The sequence below is a fragment of the Hypanus sabinus genome, chromosome X1 (genome assembly GCF_030144855.1).
Source record: "Hypanus sabinus isolate sHypSab1 chromosome X1, sHypSab1.hap1, whole genome shotgun sequence".
Taxonomy (NCBI): domain Eukaryota; kingdom Metazoa; phylum Chordata; class Chondrichthyes; order Myliobatiformes; family Dasyatidae; genus Hypanus; species Hypanus sabinus.
In genome coordinates, this window is record NC_082738.1 from 46,020,935 (window position 1) to 46,048,893 (window position 27,959).

General features: G+C 41.4%; 1 protein-coding gene across 2 annotated transcripts; it reads right to left on the reverse strand.

The window, feature by feature from the left end:
- Positions 1-397: 397 nt before the first annotated feature.
- Positions 398-27,432, reverse strand: dusp3a (dual specificity phosphatase 3a). Of its 2 annotated transcripts, none has more exons than XM_059956535.1 (4): positions 27,344-27,432; positions 26,661-26,914; positions 7,175-7,401; positions 398-3,243 (listed from the first exon to the last, which is right to left on the reverse strand). In XM_059956535.1, exons 2-4 carry the CDS (start codon positions 26,780-26,782, stop codon positions 3,038-3,040), a joined length of 555 nt encoding a protein of 184 aa, XP_059812518.1. In that variant the 5' UTR covers positions 26,783-26,914; positions 27,344-27,432; the 3' UTR covers positions 398-3,037. The 2 variants fall into 2 exon arrangements, with proteins under 2 accessions (XP_059812518.1, XP_059812517.1); XM_059956534.1 differs by lacking the exon at positions 27,344-27,432 and adding an exon at positions 27,070-27,240.
- Positions 27,433-27,959: the final 527 nt, after the last annotated feature.

Genomic DNA, 27,959 nt, shown 5'->3' on the forward strand with positions numbered 1-27,959 from the left:
CATAAAAGCAAAGTGATAACTGACGGGCAGCATTCAACTGGCTGCCAAGTCCCAGGATATTTACATTTTTACTTAGATTATCATAAGTGATTACATTGAAATCCTACAGTACAATACAGGCCCTTCGGCCCACAAAGTTGTGCCGAACATGTCCCTACCTTAGAACTTAGTAGGCTTACCCACAGCCATCTATTTTTCTAAGCTCCATGTACCTTGTACCTTCCAAGTCTCTTAAAAGACTATCATATCCGCCTCCACCACCATCGCCGGCAGCCCATTCCACACACTCACCACTCTCTGAGTAAAAAACTTACCCCTGACATCTCCTCTGTACCTACTCCCCAGCACCTTAAACCTGTGTCCCCTTGTGGCAACAATTTCAGCCCTGGGAAGAAGCCTCTGTCTATCCACATGATTAATGCCTCTCGTCATCTTATACACCTCTATCAGGTCACCTCTCATCCTCCATCGCTCCAAGGAGAAAAGGCCGAGTTTACTCAACCTGTTCTCATAAGGCATGCTCCCCAATCCAGGCAACATCCTTGTAAATCTCCTCTGCACCCTTTCTATGGTTTCCAATTTTTCCTGTAGTGAGGCAACCAGAACTGAGCACAGTCCTCCAAGTGGGGTCTGACCAGGGTCCGACCAGGATCCTATATAGCTGCAACATTATCTCTCAGCTCCTAAATTCAATTTCACAATTAATGAAGGCCAATTAACTCCTATTTCTTTCATTTCTGCAAGCAGCAAGAATCAATCATCTTTCTTTTGTTGGGCAGCAAGGGGAATATGTTGTAAACATGATAGTCACATACCTTTGGAAGACAAAACAAAGATCCCAAACCAGACTTATTTGCTACTTGGTCACTCTAGTCAATATACGAAGTCCAACGTATGGGATTTTCAGCTATTATGAGGTTCAAGAAGAGCCTCATGTGAATTAAATATAGTAACTACACAATGTAAATATAAACATGACAGGTAAGTCAAATGAATACCAGAAGCTCAGTAAAATCATTTACTAAACTATTCTCATTTCCTTTCTATGACTGGGCATACTGGCGTGCAGTTACATGGATTCTGGAGATATATCTCCCAAATTGTTTGTGCACGAGCCACAATCAGTAGCTTAATGAACTAATTACATCTTGCTGTGCTCCTTAATCAACATTTTGAATGAATTAACAAGTCTTTAGATAGTGAGCTCGAGCGGAGTCTTCCATTCCCCAGCTTGTGCTTATTATGGATAATTTCCAGTACCCACCTGCCATTGGCCAAGAAAGCCTGAAGTACATGGGAGGTAACTCAAAAACAATTCTATTTTATGCAGATCACTGCTGTGCTAGGGATTATGTGTACGCACTTAGCCAATGGGCAAACATACAATTCAGCAACCAAATGTTGAACGTATAGCTTACTTTGTTTTCAACAAATGCCTTTGGAACTTCAAGCGTGTAAACCCAATAGAAGTTACTTTTCTCTGTGCATCTGGTAGCCAGTTTTGCACGAGGCTCAAGCAGACAAGCAGCAGAGCTTTCGATATGGTCTGCAAAGCGGGAGGTGATCAAGTAGTTTAGGTCATGCAAGGTTCAGATGATGCCGGTAATGTTAAAACATTGTGTATATAATAAAGTACTTGAACAAGTAACAGTATGAAAGGCATCTTATTGCTACAGTCTTAATAACGTACACTTTCAAGACATAGAAATAATTACAACAACTTGCAAATTCAGATTAGTTAACTATGGCCAGGACCAAAGCTATTTTTCAATTTTCTTCAGCAGGACCATTGAGTATCCCTTCTACCTTAACCAGCTCTTAGAATATTCTCTGCTGGAAACAAACCTTTCTAAAACTGACGAAGTAGCATATTGAGATATTGCTGAAGCTTTACCATAGTTAAATGGATTAGATTCACCAACAAATTTAAGTATCATACCTCACAAACCATCAAATGGGGTCCAGGTTAGGTATCCCTGGTTTGGACCTAATTTTTCACAAAATTGTTATAGTGATATTAGGATCAATGATTTCAGTTCAAGGACTTACAGTATTGATTAATGTTTTTATTACCATGCAAAGGAACGTGTGCTTAGGCACATACAAGTATGCATCAGTTGGGAGGAAAGGTTCTGAAGGGTCAGTCAAAATATTGATAAGTTTTCACCCCCTCGGATGAACTCAAGGCAAATAGTAATAAAAACAGAAAATACTGGAAACACTTAGCAGGTCAGCCACATTATTTGGAAGGAAAAACAGAAGTCTGCGACCCTTAGATTTGTTGCCTTTCATTTACAGACAAATGTAATTATCCAATAGCTCCATTGTATAAAGATGTATGGATAATTAATTTGATTTTTCTCAATTCACACAGCAAAAACATGTCCACCCCAAAACAGGGAAGACGAGGGAACACCTGCAGTTCTGGGGATGATTAAATGGAGTTTGACACTGATCTACAATGTGCTAACTTGTCAATAATGTCAAACATTGCAGCAACCAAGTAAGATGAAAGACAGAAAGTTACATTTATATAGCACCTTTCCCATCCTTTATAAGGTGCACTATAGTCAATACAGTACACCATTACAAAGTCACTGTAACGCAGGAAAATTTGTATACTTATAGTACTCAGTTGATAACTGCATCAAGCCCAACTGCAAGACCTGAGCACTAAACCACTGGGATATTTCCAACAGATTCACATCATTAACTGCAATTTGATACAGTAATTGAGCACAATAAATTAATTTTCCTGCATTACAATCCAAAACTATGATCCCAAAGACCAACACACATTAACCCGAATCCAAGGGTCCTACTGAATTTAGAGACAATGGAATTATGTGTTAAGCATAATGCTGGGTCGCTGCTATCTTGACCTTTTCCTAAATTCCTTCAAAGTAAGTTAATCCCACTGAAGAAATTATTGAAACAATAAAACTTCATCCCAGCCCTAAATTCAAACACACATTTGGTACACTGAAACCTCAGGTATCTATTAATTCTCATCAGGCACTGGCTACTTCCAAACTGGCTAAGACTTAAGATTAGCCTCCTTAACTAGTTTTTCATTTAATTGACAGAGTTGACGCAAGAATCCATCATTTGGCCCAATCTCCCTTTTCTGACGGATGGTTATCAGAGCCGTTTTGACATCCATTTTGTGTCGCAGCATGAGATAAGCAATTACAAGAGTAGGCGAACGACTGTATCCTTCACGGCAATGCACAAACACTCGCCCTGGGGAGGAAGAACAGTGTAGAATTAGCTGCTGAAGTCCTGCAAGCTAACAAATCAGCATCATAACACTGGAGGAACTGAACAGGTCAGGCAGCATCTACAGGGGGAAATACAGTCAATGTTCCAGGTTGAAACACTTCATCTGGACTCCATTTCCCCCCATAGATACAGAGCTCCCCCAGCACTTTGTGTGTTACTCCAGATTCCAGCATCTGCAGTTTGTGCTGCAAGGGTGAACCTGCTCTTGTGCATTTTCAATTGCTTCTCAATGTCCTATATCTTCCCTGTCACCTTTTTTTTATATCAATTCATGCCTTTTCTTGCTGGAGTTGAGTTATTAAGAAGTCCATTGAGCACAAAATAAAAGTGCAAAAGGATTGGCATTTCTGCAAGCTTGGTGTATGGTTTAAATCCCATGAAATTCAGAGTCAAACCATGTTTAATGGTGTATGATCTTCCAAAATTCTACAAGTTAAAGGACTCTGAATAAAAGACCTGCTTTTAATACACAACTACCAAATGCACCATGAGTACTTTCCCTCCTCTCCCCCGTTACCATACAACAGTATATATTAGTTTGGTATCAGTATTGTTCATTCAAGGGTAAACAAAACCAATCAACTGAGTAAGAAACAATATTTTTAGTTCATTTTCAGGACCTGGGTATTGCTAGCAAAAATAGCGTTTATTGCACATCCCTAAATGATAAAGTGGATATAAGAAACTTTCTTGAACTGCTGCAGTTCACAACGAGGCATGCCCTCAATGTTCTGGGATTTAAAAGCAGTGGAAGGACCAGGGGTGTACTTCCAAGTCAGGATACTGTGCAGCTTTGGAGGGATCCTGAAGGTGGGGAGACCACAAGAACCTGCAGCCCTTCTCAATTCTGATGGTGCGTCTGAGAGGTGCCTTACAGTACTTTGTGCGAGTAACCATAGTGCATTTTGTAGATGGTACACTCTGCAGTCAGTCTGTGCCTGAGGTGGAGGGAATGAATACTTAATATGGTTAATAAGGTGCTAATCAAGTAGGCTGCTTTGCCCTTGATGATGTTGAGCTTCCTGAGATTTTCTGGCACTACACTCATCCAGGTAAGTAGCAACGCCTCCATCACACTCTTTACTTGTACTTTGTAGATGGTAGAAAGGCCTTCTGATGTCAGAAAGCTCGTCACACATCACAAGAATTGTAACCACAGTAGTTATGTAACTGATCCAGTTGATTGTCAATGGTGGCCCCAGAATATTGATGGCAATGGTAATGCCATTAAGTGCTAAGTGTTGGCAGGTAACCAGTGAGCAATACAAAAAATATCACTTGAAATAAATCCAAACTACCCACCAGACGAGCCTAGCTGGCCTTTTGCCTTAAACTTTTCAAATCCAAATCACTTTCCAGTTCACTTGGAATGGATCTGCACAAATGAATGGCAGTGCTTTCCTTAAAAATTCAACATCATCGGCCAAGCTACCAATATGGTGACCTCGCTGCAACTACAGAAAATGGTCTGAAAAAGCAAAGAAGTAATCTCACTGCTCCAGAACCACTTACAAGATTAAATATTGAACCTCACATGTTCTCCAATGACACAAATGGCTTTATAGGCCCATTACACCCTATTTGAGAGCAGTCATTAATCTAATAATTTGAGGCATATTTACTTGTAAGGTTACTTCAACATTGACAGGGAAAGATCACGGGCAAGTCTGATTCAGATAGCTGAAATATCTGTGGTGCATTCGTTTGTTGACCTTACTTGAAACAATAATTTACAGATTTCTCTGGTAAAATGCAAGTCATAAAAACAAGTTATAAAAGTATTTATGATTGCTCTCCGTTTAATCTGTGGTATTTATGTACTCTCTCTCTTTCCTCTACCTGAATGGATAGGACTGAATTTCCAGGGATGAATGAGGGGTTCAGAGTTTGCAAACCAGAACCATTAGAGTACAAGGAGAAATGAGGCATTAAAATGTGCAGCTGCTAATCTATTAGGTTGGAAGTGCTGTGCACATATCTTCCAGCGTATTTTCTATTTTACTCCCTTGCTTGTTGGTCCCAAATTCACAGCATTGACCTCTGAAGCATATTAGACAACTGAAACAACATACAGGCTTACAAAATGCAAATCTTAGCAAAATTCAAAGATCTGCAGGTGGTAGATATCTGAATTTAAAATAGAAATTTCTGGAAATACTCAACAAGCATGTAAGATCTGTGGAGTGATAAACAAAAGGCTAATGTTTTAGGTTCATGATCTTGTACAACACTGAGCATCTCCAGCATTTTCTGTTTGTATTTGTGGCCTTATTAAAACCTACCTTGCAAGTCCAAAACTGCACCTCAACAAAAAGTACCATATGGCTCTAAACTTCAATATCATCATGAAAATAATTTTCCTACAAATAAGCTCACATCATAATGCACTATGGGAATGGCATTGTTGTTCAGTGTTAATGTATCAAACAAAGCCTCTTGATAGGCCTCAGCTTCTTTGATTTCTTAATATTGCTCTGTACCTTTGCCAAATATCATTTGTATTTTATCTGCAAATTAGATCAAATAAGTTTCAGGTAAGGTAAATTTAGCACACAGAGATGAATGATGGTCCCTTGTATTCTGTATCAGTTTTTCAGAATTCATCAACCTCCTCCTCTTATTCCAGAGGAAATGCTGAACAGGTCATCAGAAAGTGGAGATCATTACAAGGTTACAGTTCAGAATTAAATAGCTAACATCAATCTCCATTATCTCCTAATGGTATTTATTATAAATTGCTGATGACCTATAGCTTTCAGATTCCCAATTTCCTTTTCTCTATTACTCAATTATTCCTATTACCATAAATTACATACCATTTTGAGACTGGAACTATACAGATATATCAACTTGGTGTCAATACATAACAGAGATGAATGATATTTCAGTGCCACCATACTGTTTTACATTCTGTTTAATTCAGTTCAATCCCTCAATTAATCTTGCTCCACAATGCCAAATATTAATAAATTATTTGCAAGGAAGAACAAAGGAATTTGATTTTTGCAAGACGGGAAGTGAAATTACTTTTGGTTCTGAATCAGTTAGTACACATGAAGAACAAATTTATTGTTGTTCCAGAGCATAAAATGCCCATCTCTAATTGTTCTTGAACTAAGTTGCTTGCTTGGCTATATAAGTTAGGGGTTACCACAATCATTTTCCCAGGGTCAGGAATCAAGAACTGGAGGACATAAGCTTAAGGTGGGTGGGGGGAGGGTAGCAACCTTAGGGACATTTTACAAGATAGTGGCCAGTATATGGAATGTGTGGCCACAGGAAATGGTTGAGGCAGGTACAATGACACCATTTGAAAGGACCATGATAGGAAAGGTATAGAGGCATATGGGCCAATGCAGGTAAGTGGGACTAACTCAGATGGGAATCCTGATTGGCATGCACCATGTGGGCTGAATGGCCTTTTTCCCTGCTGTATGACTTCTGTCTCTAATGAACCAGCTGGAGTCACAAATAACCCATGCTGGGCAGTAAAGGGGGACTGCCTCCCTCAAGAAATCAGGCTTTCAAAACGATACTTCTTTTTATTCTACTCTTTATATAAATAACTGAATTAAATTAATTTAATTTATTTAGTTTTCCCTAGCTACCATAATGGGTAGGGATTTTAATCAAGCATTATGTTGTAATTTCAGACAGTATATCAATAATTTGGTGGACACCTGGCTTGTATTAGCAGTTAGTTACATGCAAGCCTGCATGGAAGCTTGATTTTCTAATCGAAAAGCTAAACTAAGCTAAACTTGATTTTCCTTTTGAAAAAAAGATAAACCTAATGCTTTATATGGCAACAAGTTGTGCAGCTGAGTCACAGATTCACAGATAAAACAGCAAGTTATCTATAGTAACAGTTCAGCTACACACTTTGACTCACCATCCTTTTGCGCCAAGGCCTTGTCAATGAAATCAGCAGCTTCTTCAAAATATGCACTCAGGTCAAATGCTTCTGTGTCGTTGGCTCTAATTCCATGGTACGTTATCCCTGAACCTGCATAGAACTCCGCACTGGTGTTAACGTGCATGAATGAGTTGCCTTCTGCACTGTTCAACACATGTGTTATCCCCAATCGCTCTAACCTCATAAGATTTTGTGCAACAAATCTGAAAAATAAAAGATTAAAAAAGTAGCCTTAGACTTTGAAACTAATGCTGGAGGTCACAGATCTGAACCGTCAGCTAGGTTTCCTTCTCCAGAGATGGCACTCGGTCTGCTGAGAAATTAAGTCAGAGTCATAGAAAAGTAGAACACAAAACAGGCCATTCAGCCCATCTGGTCCATACTAAAGCCACTTAAATTGCCTGCTCCTATCAACCTGCACTGGGACCACTGCCCTCCATACCCCTACCATGCATGTATCTATCCAAACATCATTTAAACGTTGAAATCGAGCTCGCAAGCACCACTTATGCTGGCAGCTTATTCCACACTCTCACCACCCTGAGTGAAGAAGTTTCCCCTCATGTTTCCTTAAACTTTTCACCTTTCATCCTTAACCCATGACCTCAGGCTATCGTCCCATCCAATCTCAGTGGAAAATGTCTGCTTGCATTTACCCTATCTATACCCCTCAAATTTTGTATACCTCTATCAAATCTCCTCTCAATCCTCTATGTTCTAAGGAATTAAGTTCTAACCTATTTTCCTTATTAACCTATCTTTCCTTATAACTCAGGTCCTCCAGTCCCAGCAACATCCTTGTAAATTTTCTCTGTATTCTTCCAACCATTTTTTTTTACATCTTTCCTGTAGTTAGGCGACCAAAACAGCACACAATACTGCAAATTGGGCCTCGTCAACGTTTATACAACTTCAACATAACATCCCATCTCCTGTACTCAATACTTCGATTTATGAAGGTCAATATGCCAAAAGCTTTCTTTACGACCCTATCTACCTGTGACACCACTTCCAACAAATTATGGACCTGTATTCCCAGATCCCTTTGTTCTACTCCACTCCTCAGTACCCTATCACTCACTGTGCAAGACCTACCCTGGTTTGTCCTACCAAAGTACAGCAAAGGTCCATAATTTCCTGGTTTCTGTTTAGAGGTTTTTTAAACAGAGACACAACTTTGGCTACCTTCCAATCCTCCTGGTACCTCACCTGTCACTAAGGATGATTTAAATATCTTTGCAGGAGCCCTGGCAGTTTCTGCACTTGCCTCCTAAAGGGTCTGAGAGGACACCTTGTCAGCCCCTGGTGATTTATCCACCCTGGTTTGCCTAAGGACAGCAAACACCCTCTCCTCTAATCTGTATAGGATCCATGAAGTTGATACCTCTTTGCCTCGTTTGACTATGTCTGCTTCCTGAGTAAATACAGATACAAAATATTTATTTAAGATCTTCCCCATCTCTTTTAGATTACCATTTTGGTGTTCCAGAGGACCAACTGTGTCCCTTACAATCATTTTGCTATTAAAATATCTGTAGAATCCCTCAGGATTCTCTTTCACCTTGTCTGCTAAGCAGCCACATGCCTTCTTTTATCCCTCCTGTTTTTAAGTGTTCTCTTGCATTTCTTATACTCTGTAAGAACCTCATTTGTTCCTGCCTGCCTATACCTGTTATGCAACTCTTTTTCTCTGAACCATGGCCTCAATATCTCTTGAAAACTATGGTTCCCTACACTTGTTATCATTATGTTTTATTCTGACAGGCACATACAAGCTTTGCACTCTCAAAATTTCACTTCTGAGGGCCTCCCACTTACCAAGTGCACCTTTGCCAGAAAACAGCCTGTCCCAATCCACACTTGCCAGATCATTTCTGACCATCAAAATTGGCCTTTCTCCAGTTTAGAATCTCAACCCGTGGACCAGACCTATCTCTTTGCATATTTACTTTGAAACTAATGGCATTGTGGTCACTGGGTGCAAAGTGTTCCTCTTTACATTCTGATGAAGGAAACTTTCCTGAACACATTTGCCAAACTCTATCCGATCTATTCCTTTTACAGTATGGGAATCCCAGTCATTATGTGGAAAGTTAAGCAACACACACACAAAATGCTGGAGGAACTCAGAAGGCCAGGCAGCATCTATGGAAAAGAGTAAACAGTCAATGTTTTGAGCTGAGACCCTTTGGCAGGACTGGAGAAAAAAAAGCTGAGGAGTAGATGTAAAAGGTGGGAGAGTTTGAGAGAGAAACACCAGGTGACAGGTGAAACCTGAAGGGGGAGGGATGAAGTAAAGAGCTGGGAAGTTGATTAGTAAAAGAGATACAGGGCTGCAGAAGGGAGAGTCTTATAGGAGAGAACAGAAGACCATGGAAGGAGGGGAGGAGCACCAGAGGAAGGTGATGGGCAGGCAGGAGATAAAGTGAGAAAAGGAAAAGGGGATGGGGAATGGTGAAGGGTGGGGGGGGGGGGAGGGGAGTTGGGGGCAATAGCGGAAGTTCGAGAAATCAATGCTCATGCTATCAGGTTGGAGGCTACCCTGACAGAATACAAGGTGTTTTTCCTTCAACCTAAATGTGGCCTCATCGCGGCAATAGAGGAGGCCATGGATTAACATATGGGAATAGGAAGTGGAATTAAAATGGGGGGGTCACTGGGAGATTCCACTTTTTCTGGTGGATGTAGTGCAAGTGCTCGGTGTCCGGTGTTCCTGGTGTGGCCTCTTGTATATTGGTGGGACCCAACATAGATTGTGAGACTTCGTTGAGCACCTATGTTCCATCCGCCAGAGAAAGCGGGATCTCCCAGTGGCCACACATGTTAATTCCACTTCCCATTCCCATTTCAATATGTCAATCCATGGCCTCCTGTACTGTCACATGATGAGGCCACACTTAGGGTGGCGGAACAATACCTCATATTCTGTTTGTGTAGCCTCCAACCTGTTGGCATGAACATCGATTTCTCGAACTTCCGGTAATGCCACTACTTCCCGCTGCCCCCCCCCCACTATTCCCCATCTCCTTTTCCCTCTCTCACCTTATTTCCTTACCTGCCCATCGCCTCTCTCTGGTGCTCCTCCTCTCCTTTTCTTTCTTCCATGGTCTTCTGTCTTTTTCACCAATCAACTTCCCAGCTCTTCACTTTATCCTTCCCTCTTTATGTTTCACCCGTCGCCTAGTGTTTCTCTCTCTCCTCCCCCCACCTTTTAAATCTACTCCTCGTTTTTTTCTCCAGTCCTGCTGAAGGGCCTCAGCCCGAAATGCTGCCTGGTCTGTTGAGTTCCTCCAGCATTTTGTGTGTGTTGCTTGGATACCTTTCTCGTTTCTCAGTTCCACTCATAATGTCTCACAAGATGAATTTTTCAGTCTGGCCTGACAAAGCACTGCCAAGATATTTTCCCTGACTAGTAATGCCAGCCCACTCCTTTAATTCTGTTGCATCTAAAACAACAGAACCCTGGAATATTGAGCTGCCAGTCCTGCCCCTCCTGCAACCAAGTCTCACTAATGGCTACAATGTCATAATTCCACATGTTGATCTATATCCTAAGCTCAACTGTTTTTCCTACGATACTTCTTTAATTGAAATATATGCAGCTCAGGATACTAGTCAAATCATGCTCAATCTTTTGATTCCTGACTTTGTCGGGGGTCTTATCAACATCTGTCTCCACAACCTCTCCATGAACTGTTCTGGCACTCTGGTTCCCATCCCCCTACAATTCTAGTTTAAACCCCATCATGCTACAATCACATATGTACAGATCTCACCTTCCCTAGAAGAGAGCCCAATGATCCAAAAATCTTATGCCCTCCCTCCTACCCCAACTCCCTAGCCTCATGTTAAACTGTGTAATCTTCCCATTTCTGACCTCACTGGCATATGACCCAGGTAGCAATCCTGAGATCAAAACCTTGGAGATCCTGCCCTTTAAGGTCCTGCACCTAACTCCCTGAACTCACTTTGCAGAACCTCGTCACTCATCCTACCCATATCATTGGTGCCTACATGGACCATGGCCTCTGGCTGTTCACTCTCCCATTTAAGAATGCTGAAGACTTGAACCAAGATATACTGGACCCTGGCATCCAGGAGGCAACATACCATCTGGGAATCTTGTTCTTGCCCACCCTAACTGCAAAATCCCCTATCACCACAGCTCACTTCTTCTTCTCCTTCCTTCTCTTTTGAATCACAGAGTCAGATTCAGTGCCAAAGACCTGACCACTGTGACTTTCCTCCGTTAGGTCATCCCCCCCTAACAGTATTCAAAGGGATGCTCCTGTTGTTGAGAGGGATGGTCACAGGAGTACTCTGCACTGACTCTAACTCCTTTCCCCTTCCTGACTGTCACCCAGTTTCTAGTGTCCTGCACCTTGAGTGTAACTATCTTCCTATATGTCCTATCTATCACTCCCGAATGATCTAGAGTTTGTCCAGTTCCAGCTTCAACTCCTTAATGTGGAGTGTTAGAAGCTGCAGCTGGGTGCACTTCCCACAGGAAGGCAGGGAGACATTGGAGGTCTCCATGCCTTTCTACATCCTGTAAGAGGAGCATTTCGCTATCCTGCCTGGCATCGCTACTGTTCTAACTGAGCAAGTGTAAAGGACGGGAGGGGGCATCCTCTACCTACAGATTTTTTGTTTGCCTTCTCTGACTGAAACCTCTCCTTGCTGAATCCTCAAAATCTCCACTCTAACTCTGTCCACTCTGCTTTCCCAGCCTTACTCTAATTTGTTCTTGTCAATCAAATCCAAGCACTGATTGGCCCCTGCTCAAAGATCTAGAACTGCTGCAAGTTGCTGTCTTTTCTACTCAATCAGCAAAGATTCTAAAGTTTTCTGGTTGTGTTGTACATGTTCCAATCTACAGTACTTCGTCTTTAAATATCATTTACTGACAGGCTTAACAGGTGAAACAAAATTGCCCCACAGTTAAAATATCCGCCTCATATGTCTGCTAATTCCACTGCATTGGATTGGATTTTACACTAATTAAAATTTACTCCAAATTGCTATAATAGCAGCATTAACTGGAATTGTGTTTCCCATTTAGAATATTTTTATTTCCAAGTGTTTTGAAAGGGTGAAAGGAGCAATTTCCATAAGGCTTCCTGATTAGACCTGAGATTACTCTATCCTCAGATGCTGCCTGACCTGCTAGGTACTTACAATCAGTTCAGTTTACATTTTGCTTTTTTTAAAAAAAAACAACTTTCGAAAGAGAAATGAATAAACACTTGAAACGGAGAAATTTGCAGGGCTGTGGGTAAAGAGCATAGAAGTGGTGTTAATTGAATTTGCCAGAGTTACAATCATAGAAATCATTCCCTTTTGCCCTATACAATCCCATCATAGATTAGCTATTTAAAAAAATGGCAAAAATGTGAAAGTACTGTTTAACCGAGAGTCAATTACCACCCAGTTGTGAAATGAGTCCTTTGGCTCTCCAACTGGCCTGTGCCGTGGGGATGAATATTTTAAGGAGACAACTGTACAGGGCAGAAGATGGAACGGCTGGAAGCAAGGGACCATTGAACAGCACCTCCAGGTTTTACTCTACCGCCTCAAGTATTGACAGTAATAAGTAAGGCTGAATTACAAACAGAACCAAACTGCAACTAAAAGCAAACGATACTGGAAATATTCAGAGGACCGAATGATCTATCTGGAGAGGGGGGAAAAACACCTAATGACTTGCCGGAAATCCTCAGCATTTCCTTTAATTGGAGATCCTCAGCAAGTGGAATTCAGTATCATGCATTTTCATCTTGTTTTATTTTCTCTCTCTCCGAACTTATTTGCAATCTTTAGCAAGCCAACATCACCCTCTCTCATCTGATACTAATATGATTGAATTATGTTTTTATTGCTCCCCCATCTATCACAGACATTTCTCTTTGCTCATCTGACACTTTCCCCCTTCAATGCAACCTGAAGCAAGCCTATTTCCCAGTACATTTAAAAAGTCATCAGTCTTAAACGTTAACTCAGTCTCATTCTCAATTGATGCTGCCCAATGCTTAGAGAATTTTGAACATTTTCTGAGTTTATTTCACAGCTGTAACATCTGTAACTTTTCACTTTTCAATTCAAATACTACAGATGCAAGACATCTGAAACCAAACCAAATGTTTAACATATCAGGCTGCATCTGCGGCAAGTAAAACAGCTTTAAAGTTAATGACATTTCACTAAAACCAGGCAAAGTTGGAAGGAAAACAGGTTTACGTTGCGGAGTAAAAAGCGAGAGATGGAGTACCACCTTTCCTAGTAATGCTCCCCAACTCTTCCTACGCTGCATTAACGACTGCATTGGTGTTGCATCATGCACCCATGCTGAGCTCATCAATTTCGCCTCCAGCGCCACAGTAGCATATCGGTTATCACGATGCTATTACAGCTCAGGACAGCGAAGTTTGGAGTTCATGTTACAGTGAGCAGACAAAGCAAACCCAAGTGTAGGACACAGGTATGGAGATTGAGTTTGGATACTTACACAAGCGTAAACGCCGAACAGCAAGCAGGAGGGATCTTGACACGGAGCCTTGACTCAGAGAGACAGAGTCTCATAGGTAAACCCTGAAACTGGAGCTAAACTTAAAACAAACGTTTCTAAGCGGTCGGGAAACATAGTTATCTCACGGGAAAAAGACCAACAAACTGGTGACTAGTGGTTGTGATGTAGAGGTTCTTATACTGTAGCTCCAGATGGAAACCAGATGTGCTGTCATCAAAGTGAATTAGAAGTAATTGGGAAATAAACGGTCAGAACCATGGCAGAATCAACGGAAATTAGGAGCAAGATAGGGAAATAAACAATCGGTACCATTATAGTTCAATTCTGATATCACTCTGAGGAGTGTCTGTACATTCTCCCCATGGAATGTATGGGTTTCTCTGTGTGCTCCAGTTTCCTCCCATACTCCAAAGATGTACAGGGTAGGTTAATTGGTCATTGTAAATTGTCTCAAATTTGGTTAGGGCTAATCAGGTTTGTCGGCAGTTGCTGGGCATGGCTCAAAGGGCCAGAAGGGCCCATTCTGAGTTATACTGCTAAAGAAATATACTATATCTCTGTCTCCACTTAAGATCTCTGGCAGATGACTGAATGCAGCTCATTATCTAATAGGAGCAAGGAACCACTGCGTCACCTTAAAGGATTGTTTTGTAACCCTGGATGACAGGAAGGGAAGAGGTAAAAGCCAGATTTTGCATTTCCTGCAGTTGTGGAGAAAGGTGCCACGGATGTCAGTAGTAATGAGAAAGCTAAAATGTCCAAGGGGAAATGATCCCTTTGGAATTTTGAAGGGCGGGGGGGAGGGGCTGGGAAACACAGGAAAATTTGGACAGAGCGACTAAATGGTGTGTTGACTGAAGTGAAGTACCAAAGTAAACTTAGGAAAATTATTTCCCCAGTTTGGAGCATCAATCCAACCCTTCAAATGCATTCATTTTGGTATTACTTATTGGCAGAGTTTCAACTACAACTGAAAAGCAAAAAATTGCAGATGCTGGAAACCTGAGATATAAAGCAGATTCTGGAAATACTCAGTACAGGCAGTTCCCGAGTTACGAACGAGTTCCGTTCCTGAGTCCGTCTTTAAGTCGGATTTGTACGTAAGTCGGAACAGGTACATCCGGTATTATTTAGTGTTAGTTAGTCAAACATTTGTCTTAGTATATATTTTACCTTTCTATGCATATAAAACACTTAAGAAATATATGTATTTCAAGAATTAAACCACTACGTTGCTTAGTAATAATTGTAGCTTTCATCAGGGCAGGGCTTTTCACTTGCTCCATTATTCTCACTTTATCCTTTACCTGTATCCTTTAAAGTTGTTCCGATCGTTGACCGACTGTAGCCTAAAGCTTTTCCAATGACTGATGGCGTTTCACCTCTTTCCAATTGCTTTATTATTTCCGCTTTATTTTCAATCGCGATCTTTTTCCATCAATGGAACAGAAAACTGCAGATTTTACGTTCTATCGCTGAGCACCAGTGAACTGTCTGACTGGTCTATAAAGTTCTCTTTAGGAATTAATCGACTTGATCAGCATTTCTGATCTGGCTATTGTTCACGATCGCACTTAATTTAAAAAATACAGCAGCCGCCGCAGGCGGCGGGTCTTATGCTGCTCCAGGTCCTAAACTTTACCCACACGGAGAAAGGTTAAATGGGACAAATGCTGTCTGGAGCGGTGGGGGGGGGGGTGAGAGGAGATCTGGGTGAATCTTGCTAAGAAATATTTAAGCCAAATACAAAGTTGCACACTCAACTCAGTGTTAATGGCAACGACTTAAAATGGTGGACAGCATCGTGATCTGACTTAAAATGGCGGATGGCGTTCTCCTCCCTCCGTTTGTAAGTACAAGTTGTTCCTAAGTTGGACGTTCATAACTTGGGGACTGCCTGTATGTTAGGCAACACCTGTGGAAGAAGAAACAGCCAATATTTCAGGCCAATAACCTTTCTTGAGACCTTGATAGTAAAAGCAAAATGCCAGAGACACACAGCAGTTTGGCACACTTTGCTAGAACTTTGATAATACTGATTTTTCTTTAACATCACAGGAAACAAAACAGAGAACTGACCAAACTTGTTCCTGCCCTTATATTTCCCGCACAAGCGATCACAGCTTTTGTTGCCAAATGAAAACATGATACTCAGGTTATTCTAACCTATCAATTAAAAGGAGGGGCAATTAAGTATGACCATATTAGTCAAACTGTAAAAGAATCCACTGACTAAACCAGTAGAAATACACCCAGAAGAGGCAGATCATTAAAAATACTGCACCTCACTTGCCCAGTTCTGCAGCATCAACTATTACCTTTAATTAATACATCTTAATTATTACATTCACTTTTCACCTTGTATAAGATTTCTATTGTAATTTATATGAAATCCCTGATTATAAATCAACAATATCTACACATTCACCACAGAATTTGAATGTTACTCCTTCATGACTATTTCGGTAATAATTAATCCATAGTTTTTAAAAAGGTATAAAACTAATATAAATCTTTGTCTTTTTTTTAGATTATTCAGGATCTCGGCATTTCTGGCCTATGCCCAAATGCCCTTGAAAGGATGGGGGTGAACCACTGCTGTCCTTCATGGTGCTTCTGAAAAGGAGGTTTCAGGATTTCGACCTAGTAAGATAAAGGAATGTCAACATTTTGTATTTCTGAGTCAAGATGGTACAAGGCCTCCAAGCCCCCATTGTGGTAAGATGGACTCTTGACCTCACCTCATTATGGCCTTGCATTATATTGCCTGCCAGCACTGCACATGCTCTGTAACTGTAAATGCTTTTGTTTTTCCATTATACTATCTCAATGCACTGTTGTAATAAAATGATCTTCAGGGACAGAATGCAAACCTGAGTTTTCACTGTACCTCAGTACATGCAACAATAATAAACCAACTTACCAAGACGTAGATGGTAGTGCTGTCATCTGCCCAAGTCCTTGTTGATGAAGGGTGCAGGTTTTGGGAGGTGCTGTTAAAGTTGTCTGGGTGAGTCGCTGGAACGTGCACATGCCACAGGCACTCTGCTTCGGTGGTGGAGGGAATGAATATTCAGGGTGGTGAATGAGGTGGGCTGCTGTGCCCTGGAAATGTTGAGCTTCTTCAGTTTTACCCCCACTGAACTCATTCAGGCAAGTGGAACACTTTTCATCACACTCTTAACTTGTTGAGTGCAAATGGTGGAAAAACTCTGGGGTGTCAGGAAGTGAATCACTCGCCACAGGATACCAGACTTCTGATTTTCTCTTTAACCACAGTATTTATGTGGTTCATCCAGTTCAGATGTTGGTTAATGGTGACCACTAGGATGTTGATGGTGGGGACTCAGCCATGGTAATGTTGAAATAACTTCATACATCTACTTTCTTGTCCCTTAACTTTCTCCTCTTCAGGTAGTACCTTATGCTTGCACACAGACCAAGGACATCAGAAGGTCTTCAATCTCTCAGCAAAGTGAGCTTTTCTCTTAAACGCAAGAGAATCTGCAGATGCTGGAAATTCAAAGCAATACACACAAAAAGCTGGAGAAACCCAGCAGGTCAGGCAGCATCTATGGAGGGGAATAAACAGTCGACATTTCGGGCCCAGCCACAACATCGACCATTTATTCCCCTCCATAGATGCTGTCTGACCTGCTGAGTTCCTCCAGCATTTTCTGTGAGAGCCTTTTCTTTCTGTTGGTAGTGAACAAAAGGAGGCTACATCTGGAGGATCAGAACATTTCAAAAGTCAATCCACTTTTCAAGAAGGGAGAGAGGAAAATTATAGGCCAGTTAGAAAAGAAAGGAAATTATAGGCCAGTTAGTCTAATCTCTGTGGTTGTGAAGATGGTGGAGTCAATTATTAAGGATGTGGTTTCTGGGTACTTGAAGGCTCATGATAAAATAGGCCAAAGTCAACAAGGTTTCCTCAAGGGAAAATCTTGCCTGGTAAATCTGTTTGAATTCTTTGAAGAAATAACAAGCAGGATAGTCGAAGGAGAATCAGTGAATGTTGTGAGAAGGCCTTTGACAAAGTGCCACATGAGGCTGCTTAACAAGTTAAGAGCCCATGGTGTTACGGGAAATATACTAGCCTGGATAGAGCATTGGCTGATCAGGAGGCAAAGAGTGGGAATAAAGGGGGCTTTTTCTGGTTGGCTATCAGTGACTAGTCGTGTTCCAGAGGTTTGTGGTGGGGCCACTTCTTTTTAAGTTATGTGTCAATGATTTGGATGACAGAATTGATTGCTCTGTGGCCAAGTCTGTGGACAATACAAAGATAAGCAGAGGGGCAGGTGTATTGAGGAAGTAGAGGAACTACAGAAGGACTTCCAGATTAAGAGAATAGGCAAAGAAATGGCAGATAGAAAACAGTGTCAATGGGCCAAATGGCCCAATTCTGCTTCTATAGCTTGTGGTCTTATCATCTACAGGACCTTGAAGATTAGAAGATTAAAAGATTAAAAGATTCCAGATTCAAGTACATTTATTTTCAAAGAATGTATAAATTATACACCTTGAGATTTATTTGCTTACAGGCAGCATAAAGCAAGCAAACAAAAACAAATTATTAATTATCAACATGTGCAAACAAGCTGGATGAACTCAGCAGGTTGGGCAGCATCCATTGAAACCAGCAGTCAACGTTTCAGGCCGAAACCCTTCGTCAGGACTTGGAGGGGGCAGGGGCCCTAATTATTAATTATCAACCCCGTCAAGTTCGGACAGCAGAGTGGTGCAGTTACCAGAGCTGCTATCTCACAGCTCCAGCCACCTGAGTTCCATCCTGATCGCTGTTGCTGTCCATGTGGAGTCTGCATGTTTACTCTGAAGGGTCCTTCAATTTCCTCCCACAGCCCAAAGAAGTGCATGCTAGTTATTCATATAGCTACTGTAAAATATCACTTATTAAGTGGATGGGGGGGGGGGGAGATCAGTCAGTGCAGATTGGTAATAGCATCTTCTTGCAGATAGTCAACACAGACACACATCAAGGGTGCATGCTTAGCCCACCGCTCTACTCTCTCTGCACTCATGACTTGTGACTAAGTCCAGTTCAAATGCCATCTAAGTACCATTATTATTGTCAGACTCTCAGACGGTGATGAGGAGGCATACAAGAGTGAGACGGATCAGCTAGTTGAATGGTGTGCAACAACTATTTTGCATTCAATGTCAGCATAGCCAAGAAATTGAATGTGGAGTTCAGGAAGGAGAAACCAGGAGAATGCACACCAGTCCTCATTGAGGAGTCCGTGGTGACAAGGTGAGCAGCTTTAAGTTCCGGGGGGGGTCCAACAGCTCAGAGGATCTATCTTGGGCTGAACACGTAGATGGAATCACGAAAAAAGCATGTCAGCAGGTGTAACTCATTAGGAGTTTTGGGAGATTTGTTACATCACCAAAGACTCTTGCATGTATGGTGAATCAGCCATTCTGAATGTTTGCATCACCACCTGGTATGGAGCTTACAACGTGCAGGATCAAAAGAGGCTTCAGAGGGTCCTTGACTTAGCAGTTTCCATCATGAGCTCAACCCTCTCAAGGGGTGGAATCTATCATTAAGGAACATCACCATACTGGACATGTCCTCTTCTCATTACTACCATTAGGAGACAGGAGCCTGAAGAACCACACTCAACATTTTAGGACAGCTTATGCCAGTAGATTTCTGAGTGATCCATGAACACTACCTCATTATTCCTCTTTTGCACTATTTATTTTTTTCCTAACTTATAGCAATTTTTACTACGTCTTGCACTGTGCTGCGACCACAAAACAACACATCTCACAACATTTGTTAGTGATAATATACCTGATTCTGTTGTACAAATAGATTACAGTGAAAACTAGTGGGGAAATGGGATTGGTTCGTGAACTGGCACAGACTCAACTGGCCCAATGGCTTTGTGAGGAAATATAAAATACAGAGAGTAACAGAGCGCCCAGTCTTAGCTGATCACATTCGATCAAATATACAACAGGCAGCATTCTCCACTTGCATTAACAGGGAGCTTACTTTTGTTTCAATAACTCAAAAGTACAATAAGGACAAACAGAAAGTGAAATTTTCTTGGAATTCTTTTTCTAAAAATCAATGGATTCTGAGACGGTAGGAGGTGCCTGAAGTCTGTCTGATGACAGCATACCTCAGCTTTTCCCTGGACTACTCTGCAATGTGACATACTGAGTGATTATTCAATGTTTTTCAAGACTTTTACCAAGGGCTTACATTTGCAAATTGTACAAAATTGTGCAAAACTGCAAGTGTCCGGAAAAGTCAGGCATGTTTAAACAGCCTCTCCAGAGTTGATCTGCCTGCTCACCAAGTGGTCTGCGCTCTCACAAACAGTGCAGCAAACCAGCAGCTGTCTGCCACTGTGAACTGACGTGATTTCTATAATTAGCTGTGTATGCTCCCGGCAGATGTAACATTTCACTTGGGCCATATTACTGTTATTAATAAGTAAATGAATCTGACCACACTTTAAAATTCTACTACATTCTTTTCTAATGAATTGTTTAATTTGAAGTAAATTTCAACTGCAATAAATGCAACAGTAGTGAAGATATACATACAAATATGCATTCATGCTGAAATCATTGTAATATAGAGCAGAATAAACCATATGACCTTGAAAGGAATATTTCAACGTGCAAATACTCTTAGGTGGTCCTAAAAATAAAATGATTTAAAAAGCATCAGAAATAATCTTTCTGTTTATGAGTTCCATCTCAGCAAGGCATCCAAGAATGATTACTTGCCACATAAAGAAATTACATTAGTGTAAGTGGGTGATTAAAGGTCAGTATACACTCAGTGGCCACTTTATTAGGTACACCTGTACACCTGCTTGAAATGTAAATACTTGTTAATGTACTTTGATAATAAATTTACTTTGAAATATCTAATCAGCCAATCATGTGGCAGGAACTCAAGGCACAACAGCATGCAGACATGGTCAAGAGGTTCAGTTGCATTTCAGACCAAACATCAGAATGGGGAAGAAACGTGACTTTGACCATGCAATGATTGTAGGAGCCAGACAGGGTGGTTTGAGTATCTCAGAAACTGCTGATCTCCTGGAATTTTTATGCACAACAGTCTCTGGAGACTTTTACCAAAGGTTTATGTTTGTAAATTGTACAAAATTGTGCAAAACTGCAAGAGTCTGAACATCCAGTGAGTGGCAGCTCTGTAGCCGAAAATGCCTTCTTAAGAGAGAGGTCAGAGGAGAATGGTCAGACTGGTTCAAGCTGACAAGAAAGCGACAGTAACTCAAATAACCATACGTTACAACAGTGGTGTGCAGAAGAGCATCTCTGAAAACATGTCAAAGCTTGAAGTGGATCAGCTACAGCAGCAGAAGATTACAAGCATACACTCAAAGGGCTGAAGGGCTGTTTCAATGCTGTACTTTTGTGACTCATTGCCTCAAGGTGCCAGTTTTCATTGATTTTACCAATTAAAATTTTGCAGCAGTGAATCTATTTCCACTTGAAGTGTATACTAAATATCATTCTCCAAGAAGAGACCAGTTTGACTATCCAAGTCACTGAAAAGTACAAGGGTGAAACATGTTTTTTTAAGCTAAAGCTATGTTCTGTGAAGAAGCTGAGAGATGAAAGATTCTTGCCTGTAGCCCATTCATCTAGCATACCCTTTTGAATAAGTAGCAACCCAGTCAATGAAGGTCACTTTCCCACAAGTTGTGGGAAATGAAATGAAATGAATGAGGGTCACCAATGGACTACACTGATTGGCATCAAGAACCATCACTTTCATTTTCTGATTTTGTGTGATATAAAGAGCCCTAGGAAAAAAATTGCTAAGGATTCATTTATACATATCAAAGAGGTTACTGTTCATGGGATAAAGCAAAGATCAAGCTACTGAACTCACTTTGTGATTAACTATGCATACCCAACTCAAACAACCTTCCTCTTCCTCAAACAAGCAACCAATACTTCCCTCCAAATCAGTTTGTTGAAAGCAGATAAGTTCTTCAAACTCTGTATCTATGTTTTCCAGTCTTTATGAGAAGATTTCTTCTATTGTCTTCTAACTTTCCACTGTATGTAATTAAGTCACCAAGTCACCATAAAACATATTGTAGTTCAAACCAATGTATGTATATGGGAAGATCCAAAGGTGAAACCTGTTTATTGACAGAGTTCTATTAATACAGGGTTTTTGAAGTAAACTAGCTTTTTGGTATTTTATCAGAGGCAAAAGCACTTCTGAGCAAATGTGATTATTTAGATCTCATTCTATCCTAGCAACAGGCAAGAGGAACATTGGTAGACCCCAGCTTCATTTCACTGACCTCTGCAGGCATGACATGAAAGCCTTAAAAATCAACAGAGTGCTGGGAGGATACAGCAGATGACTGCAACAAATAGTGAGATACTCTTTTCAGCAACACCTGGAGCAAGGCGAAGGAGTGATCCTGAGTCAATTTGATGAGCGGAGAGCTAAATGGAGAGCACTGTGGACAGCGGACAACAATTCCACGACACCCTACACACGCAGCAACTGTGGCAGAGCCTACCGTTCCAGGATCAGCCTCAATAGCCACAGTTGATGCTGTTCAACAAACCAGTGACTACCAGAGGCGCAGTACCCATGGTCGACTATGACCGACGGAGGCCACACATACATATCCTTCAATAACAATGATGCAGTAACATACAAAAGTGAGTTAGAACATGGCTAGGTAAATGATGGACGCACTATATCAACCACAATTAATGTTTCTGATGAAGAAATCCGGTGGAGAACTTTTCACAACGGTCACTATCCGATATTCCTCATATCAGCTTTTCTCCAATGTCAGAGATGGTGTGAAGATGCCTATACAAAATTTGCAGACGCCAGGACTTTTGGGCCTATTTTTATTCTGTGAAAGATGACCCGACACAGTAATTCAGCTGTGCTTCGGCTAAAATTGCAATCTGTACACATTCTGTCTCCTATGTACCAATGACCCTTCGTGACTTGCTTTGCCTCAAAAATCCAAAATTAAATGGTATTGAGTGTTACTAATTGCACACAAAACTAACACGAGTTACTTTCTACTGTTGAAATAAATTATACCCTTTCATTTGCTTCACTCTACAATCAGATCATGACTCCACCTGCGATGCGTAATCCTTGCTACACTAGCATTATAGAAATCTGTCTATGTGTCTATTTCACCTTCACAGATTACAATTGACACAGCATCTATGGCATGTTGTGGACAGGGCTCCAGGTTTCCACTTATCACTGTGCAAAAACATATTTTCTGCTTTCTCCCTTCCACTCACCCAAGGTATTTATCAGGAGCACTGTGTATGCATTGTCAATGATTCCTCCCATCTGTCCCACAATCTCTTTGACCCCCTACCATCAAGCAGGAGGTACCACAGCATTAGGGCAAGAACTGGGAAACAGTTTCTTCCCCCCAGGCCATGAGACTACTGAATTCTCTTCCACCAACCATGTCTCATTACGTATGCAGTGCCAGTAGCATTATACTGTCTACTTTTTAAACTTGTGTCACAAATACACCTGATGCTAAATGTCAGTCTTCTGGGATCTATTTATTATTTGTGGTAATAGTACTTTGTGTTGTGTGTGAGTTCTAAGTGCTATTTTGTGCACCCTGGTCCAGAGGAACGTCGCTTAATTTGATAGTATATGTGTATACAATTGAAATGACAATGAACTTGAACTTCTTGGTGTTGACTGTGTTCAGACACTATGGCTTCTCAATTGCAATGATTAATAATTTGCCCCTTTGCTCCATATTCTCCAGCCAGAAGAAATGGTTTATTTTCATTTACTCTATGAAAGCCTTTGATTTCCATTGGTAGAACTGAATTTTATGCAATTATCTTAAAATTCCACCACTTAAGACCAAAAGACATTGGGCTGAATGGTCTAATTCTGCTCCTTCGAGTTTGCTCTGCCATTCTATCATTGCTAATTCCAGATCCCATTCAACTCTATACATCTGCCTTCTCACTATAACCTTTGATGCCCTGACCAAATCAGGAAACTATCAATTTTCACTTTAAATATACCCACAGTGTTGGTCTTCAATGCGGTCTGTGGCAGACCATTCCAGATTCACTACTCTGGCTAAAATAATTCCTCCTTACCTCTGTTCCAAAGGGTCACCTCTCAATTTTGAGGCTGTGCTCTCTAGTTCTGGATACCACCACCAGAGGAAATATCCTCTCCACATCCACCTTATTTAGTCCTTTTAACATTCAGTAGGTTTCACTAAGATCCCCACACTAAATTCCAGTAAGTACAGGCCCAAAGCTGCCAAACACTCATCATATGTTAACCTTGTTAAGACCTTGAAAACAATTTCAATTGGAAGTTCTCCACTATCCTCACTGGAAGTTGTTAGACTATATATTAAATATAGTACATCACCAAAATTCCAAGCACCTTCTGAAAGAAATTGATTCAATGCATGAGTAATGATGACAAATTCACAACTGTCTCATAGGCAAAAAAAGTCTTAAGGAAATGCATTAGAAAAGAACAACGTTTGCACTTGGAAAATAAAGTTGTTTTAACACTGCTTCTATGTGTGCTAAATATAATCTGACATCATTACGTGGTTACTGTGCTTACTTCATCAGCCCTTCCTGAAGATAACACCTTGGCTGAGAGACTACCCACTTAAAAGGTCAAGAATCATGTTACTGACCTTGTGTTTATTTCATTATTTAAAACCATTACTGCAAAAGTGGTCACAAAATTTACAGAACACTGCATGGTGCTTATTTTGATGCTAATCCTGTGGCATTTATGAAAATACTGTTTTTGGCCAAAGCGTGGGTACTTTATGGACAGATCTTCATGAACTTCTTCCCAAGGTCAACCCAGTGTGGTTTTGCCACCCGTTGTTCAAACTGCCCATATTGGGACTCACTCAGGACATAGAAAACTGTGTGAGAGAATGCACCTCATAAAACTGTACAGCACAGAAACAGGACATCTGGTCCACCTCATCCATGCCAACCATGATGTCTATCTATGCTAACCCTATTTGCTTGCAACAGGCCCATACCCCGATACTTTTGCAATTTAAATTCCTCTCCGAAAGCCTTATTGATTTATTTAGAGATACAGCACAGAACAGGCCTTTCCAGCCCAACAAGCTGCACCACCCAGCAACACACCTATTTAGCACTGGCCTAATCACAGTGACCAATTAACCTACTAACCAGTACATCTTTGGACTGCCTAAGGAAACCGGTGCACCCGGAAGAAACACATGCATTCACAGGAGAACGTGCAAACTCCTTACAGACAGTTCCAGAATGCCCAGAGCTGTAATTACTTCATGTTAACTGTGTTACAAGGATGTGGCAGTGAAACGAGCCCAAGTGCTGAACACCAGCACGGAGGCCGAGTAGGGAGGTATTATGGTCATAACGAGCGCAGAACTGGTGCCAAGGGAGTCTTTACCAGAGCCTTGGTTTAGTAGAGAATTTAGGAACGATGTTAGACTAGAACAGATAGTCCTAAGAACCATGGAACAAGGTTACTCATACATGAGTCAACCATTGAACTGGCAGCTCCTTGTGGTCACAGGATTTTTATACTGCATTTGCTGATGGAAAGCAGGGTGTTTGTAGTTAGTGGAACCTGGAAATGATTGGGAATTAAACGAGGTGATTGAGGCCCAATTCCTGAGCAAAATAGCCAGGTGGGCGATTGCCAGAAGGGACCATGACAAACTGCTATGTTGTAACTGTTGTATCTGCACTTAGTAAGCAACACTTCAAGCCAAAACCTCACTTGTAGTACACATACAAGAGCTATATTGAAGCAAAGGTGCACAATAAAATTCATGATTTCATGATTTTTTAAATTAATGTTCTAATATTACTTCAATTTTCCTTTAGAAGCCCAGCAGGGCAATTAACAATAAATGACTAGGTTACTTGACTGTTCAATCCACCACTAATTTGCCACTCACCGCTCTACATTTTCTCAAAGGGTCATCGAATAATAATCAGGTCTGCCCAGGCACACCAATCCCATCACCGCCCCCCCCCCCCCCCACCCACGTCTTATTACCTCTCTTCTCCCAAAGAACATCACCCAAGAAAGAGAAAAAAAAACCGATAGCATCAACATCAGGTCAGGGAAATGAAAATTGACCTGGATTTAGCTGTCCACCACCTTTTTGAAAAGATCATAATAAAGTTAGTAAAGACTTCACCATACTAGATAACTTGTGTTTCACTGCACAGCCATTTTATATACAAAAGCATTTGAAGGTTGCAGGTAGACCTTCGCATGAGGCTGCACTTAGACTGTGAAATCAGTTGACACCTACTCACCTACTTCATTGTATGTATATGTATGTATGTATATATATATAAAATCAACATTGTTGCAACTTTCGTCCATTCCAGGGTAGCAACAGGGCAGGCTGTAAACTAAACACGACCGCACAATTTTGCTCCTCTCGTAATCCAGAAATTCATTACAGAGAGATAAATCGAAGCTTCGATATCCAGGAAAAAAAGGTTACGTGCACTTAAAAAATTCTAACACTACATTTTAAAAGAATTGCAATAATTTATAACTAATGCACATTTTTATTAACGTAATTACTAGGCATGATACATATATAATGTATTTTGTATACGTAGACAGATTCGCACGCACATTTCACAGGGCCACAGACACAGCAGATAAAATGTAAGCAAATCGTTAGAATCAATTATCAACTACCAGTAATCAACTAATATCTCAAAGGCAAGAAACGATGTTTTACAGAAGCTTGAAAAACAGCCGGCAAGCGTGATCAGCAATCTCATTCAGATCAATCGATTTGCTAATGAGAAAACTAAGAGTGGGAGGGAGAGTGGTTGCGATGCCTTAAGTGTGCAGTAAGCAGTAAATAAAATACTTACGCATTGCCCACATATATCCTGGAGTAAACTTCATTGCAGTGCTGGGCTGGGAGGCTGTAAAAGCCACTGTCGTTTGCTAGAAGCTCGTTGAGTTCCTCCACCATCAGCCGGTGCTCTGACATGGTCCGTGGCTGCCGCTGGTCGCACTAGGGACAGCGTTGCTCCCGAACAGGCTGTGTGCTCGCAGGGAGATGGTTTATTTTCCACAAATGTTGTTTGCAATCCTGCCGCTGTCAAACTTCCTGCACCTCCCGCTGTCAGACACAAAGGGTGGGTGAGAGAGAGAGAGAGAGAGGGGGGGGGGGTGAAGAAAAGAAATACCGAAAGAGATAATCAGCCTTTGCCAGCCACAACAACAACGCCTTTTCCCTCGCAGTCACCCACACACACGCGCGCAGGCCACACATACCAATCCCACGGACTACATCTAATGAAAATGCGAGGCTGCAGCAGCCCGCTCCAACCGCCGGGCGTTCAGCTCTACATTCGCCACACACCGAAGCTCTGGGCACCCCTTCAAGAATGTAACAAACTTTGTGGCGTGACCACCAAGGGAGGAGGAGAATGCCATTTCGATGTTTCCGACTGATAGTGTCAGTGGAAAAGGGCGGGGATCTCTGTGCTTGTTTACATTCCTGGATGATTTGGCTCGTAGTGGTTTTAGGATGGGCATGGAAGCGCACCTCAGAAAGGATGTGCGAGTCTCTACGCCTTCCTCAGCCGAACTGCTGTTAAAAACTTCATCCGTGATATCGTTATCCCGGGATGAGTGACTTCACGTGCTCCCCAATTCCAAAATCACAGCGTTTCCTCTCCCCCCCTCTACTCACTGACCTTGGATGGCAATGATTCGATGATGTTCCAAGACTCGCGGGACTGGTTTATAGAGAGAGGTTGGGGAGGCTAGGACTTTATTCATTACAGTGTAGGAGAGGGAGGAGTGATCTTATAACGGTGTGTAAAACATGAGGCAATAGACAAGGCAATGGTTGGGGAATCAAGGCGTATAGAGTTAGGGTGAGAGGGGAATGATTTCATATGAACTCAAGAGGCAACTTTATTTCCACACAGAGAGTGGTGAGTCGGGGCTGACAAAAGATATGGCTGAGGTGGGTACAATTACTACATTTGGACAGGTACGTGGAAGGATTTAGAGGGGTATGCGTCAAACATAGGCAAATAGAACTAGCAGCTTAACCGCGACGCTATAACAGCTCGGGGGAGGGGTTTGGAGTTCGGAGTTTAATCCTAACAGCCTCTGTAAGGAGTCTCTATACAAACTCCCCATGGAATGGATGG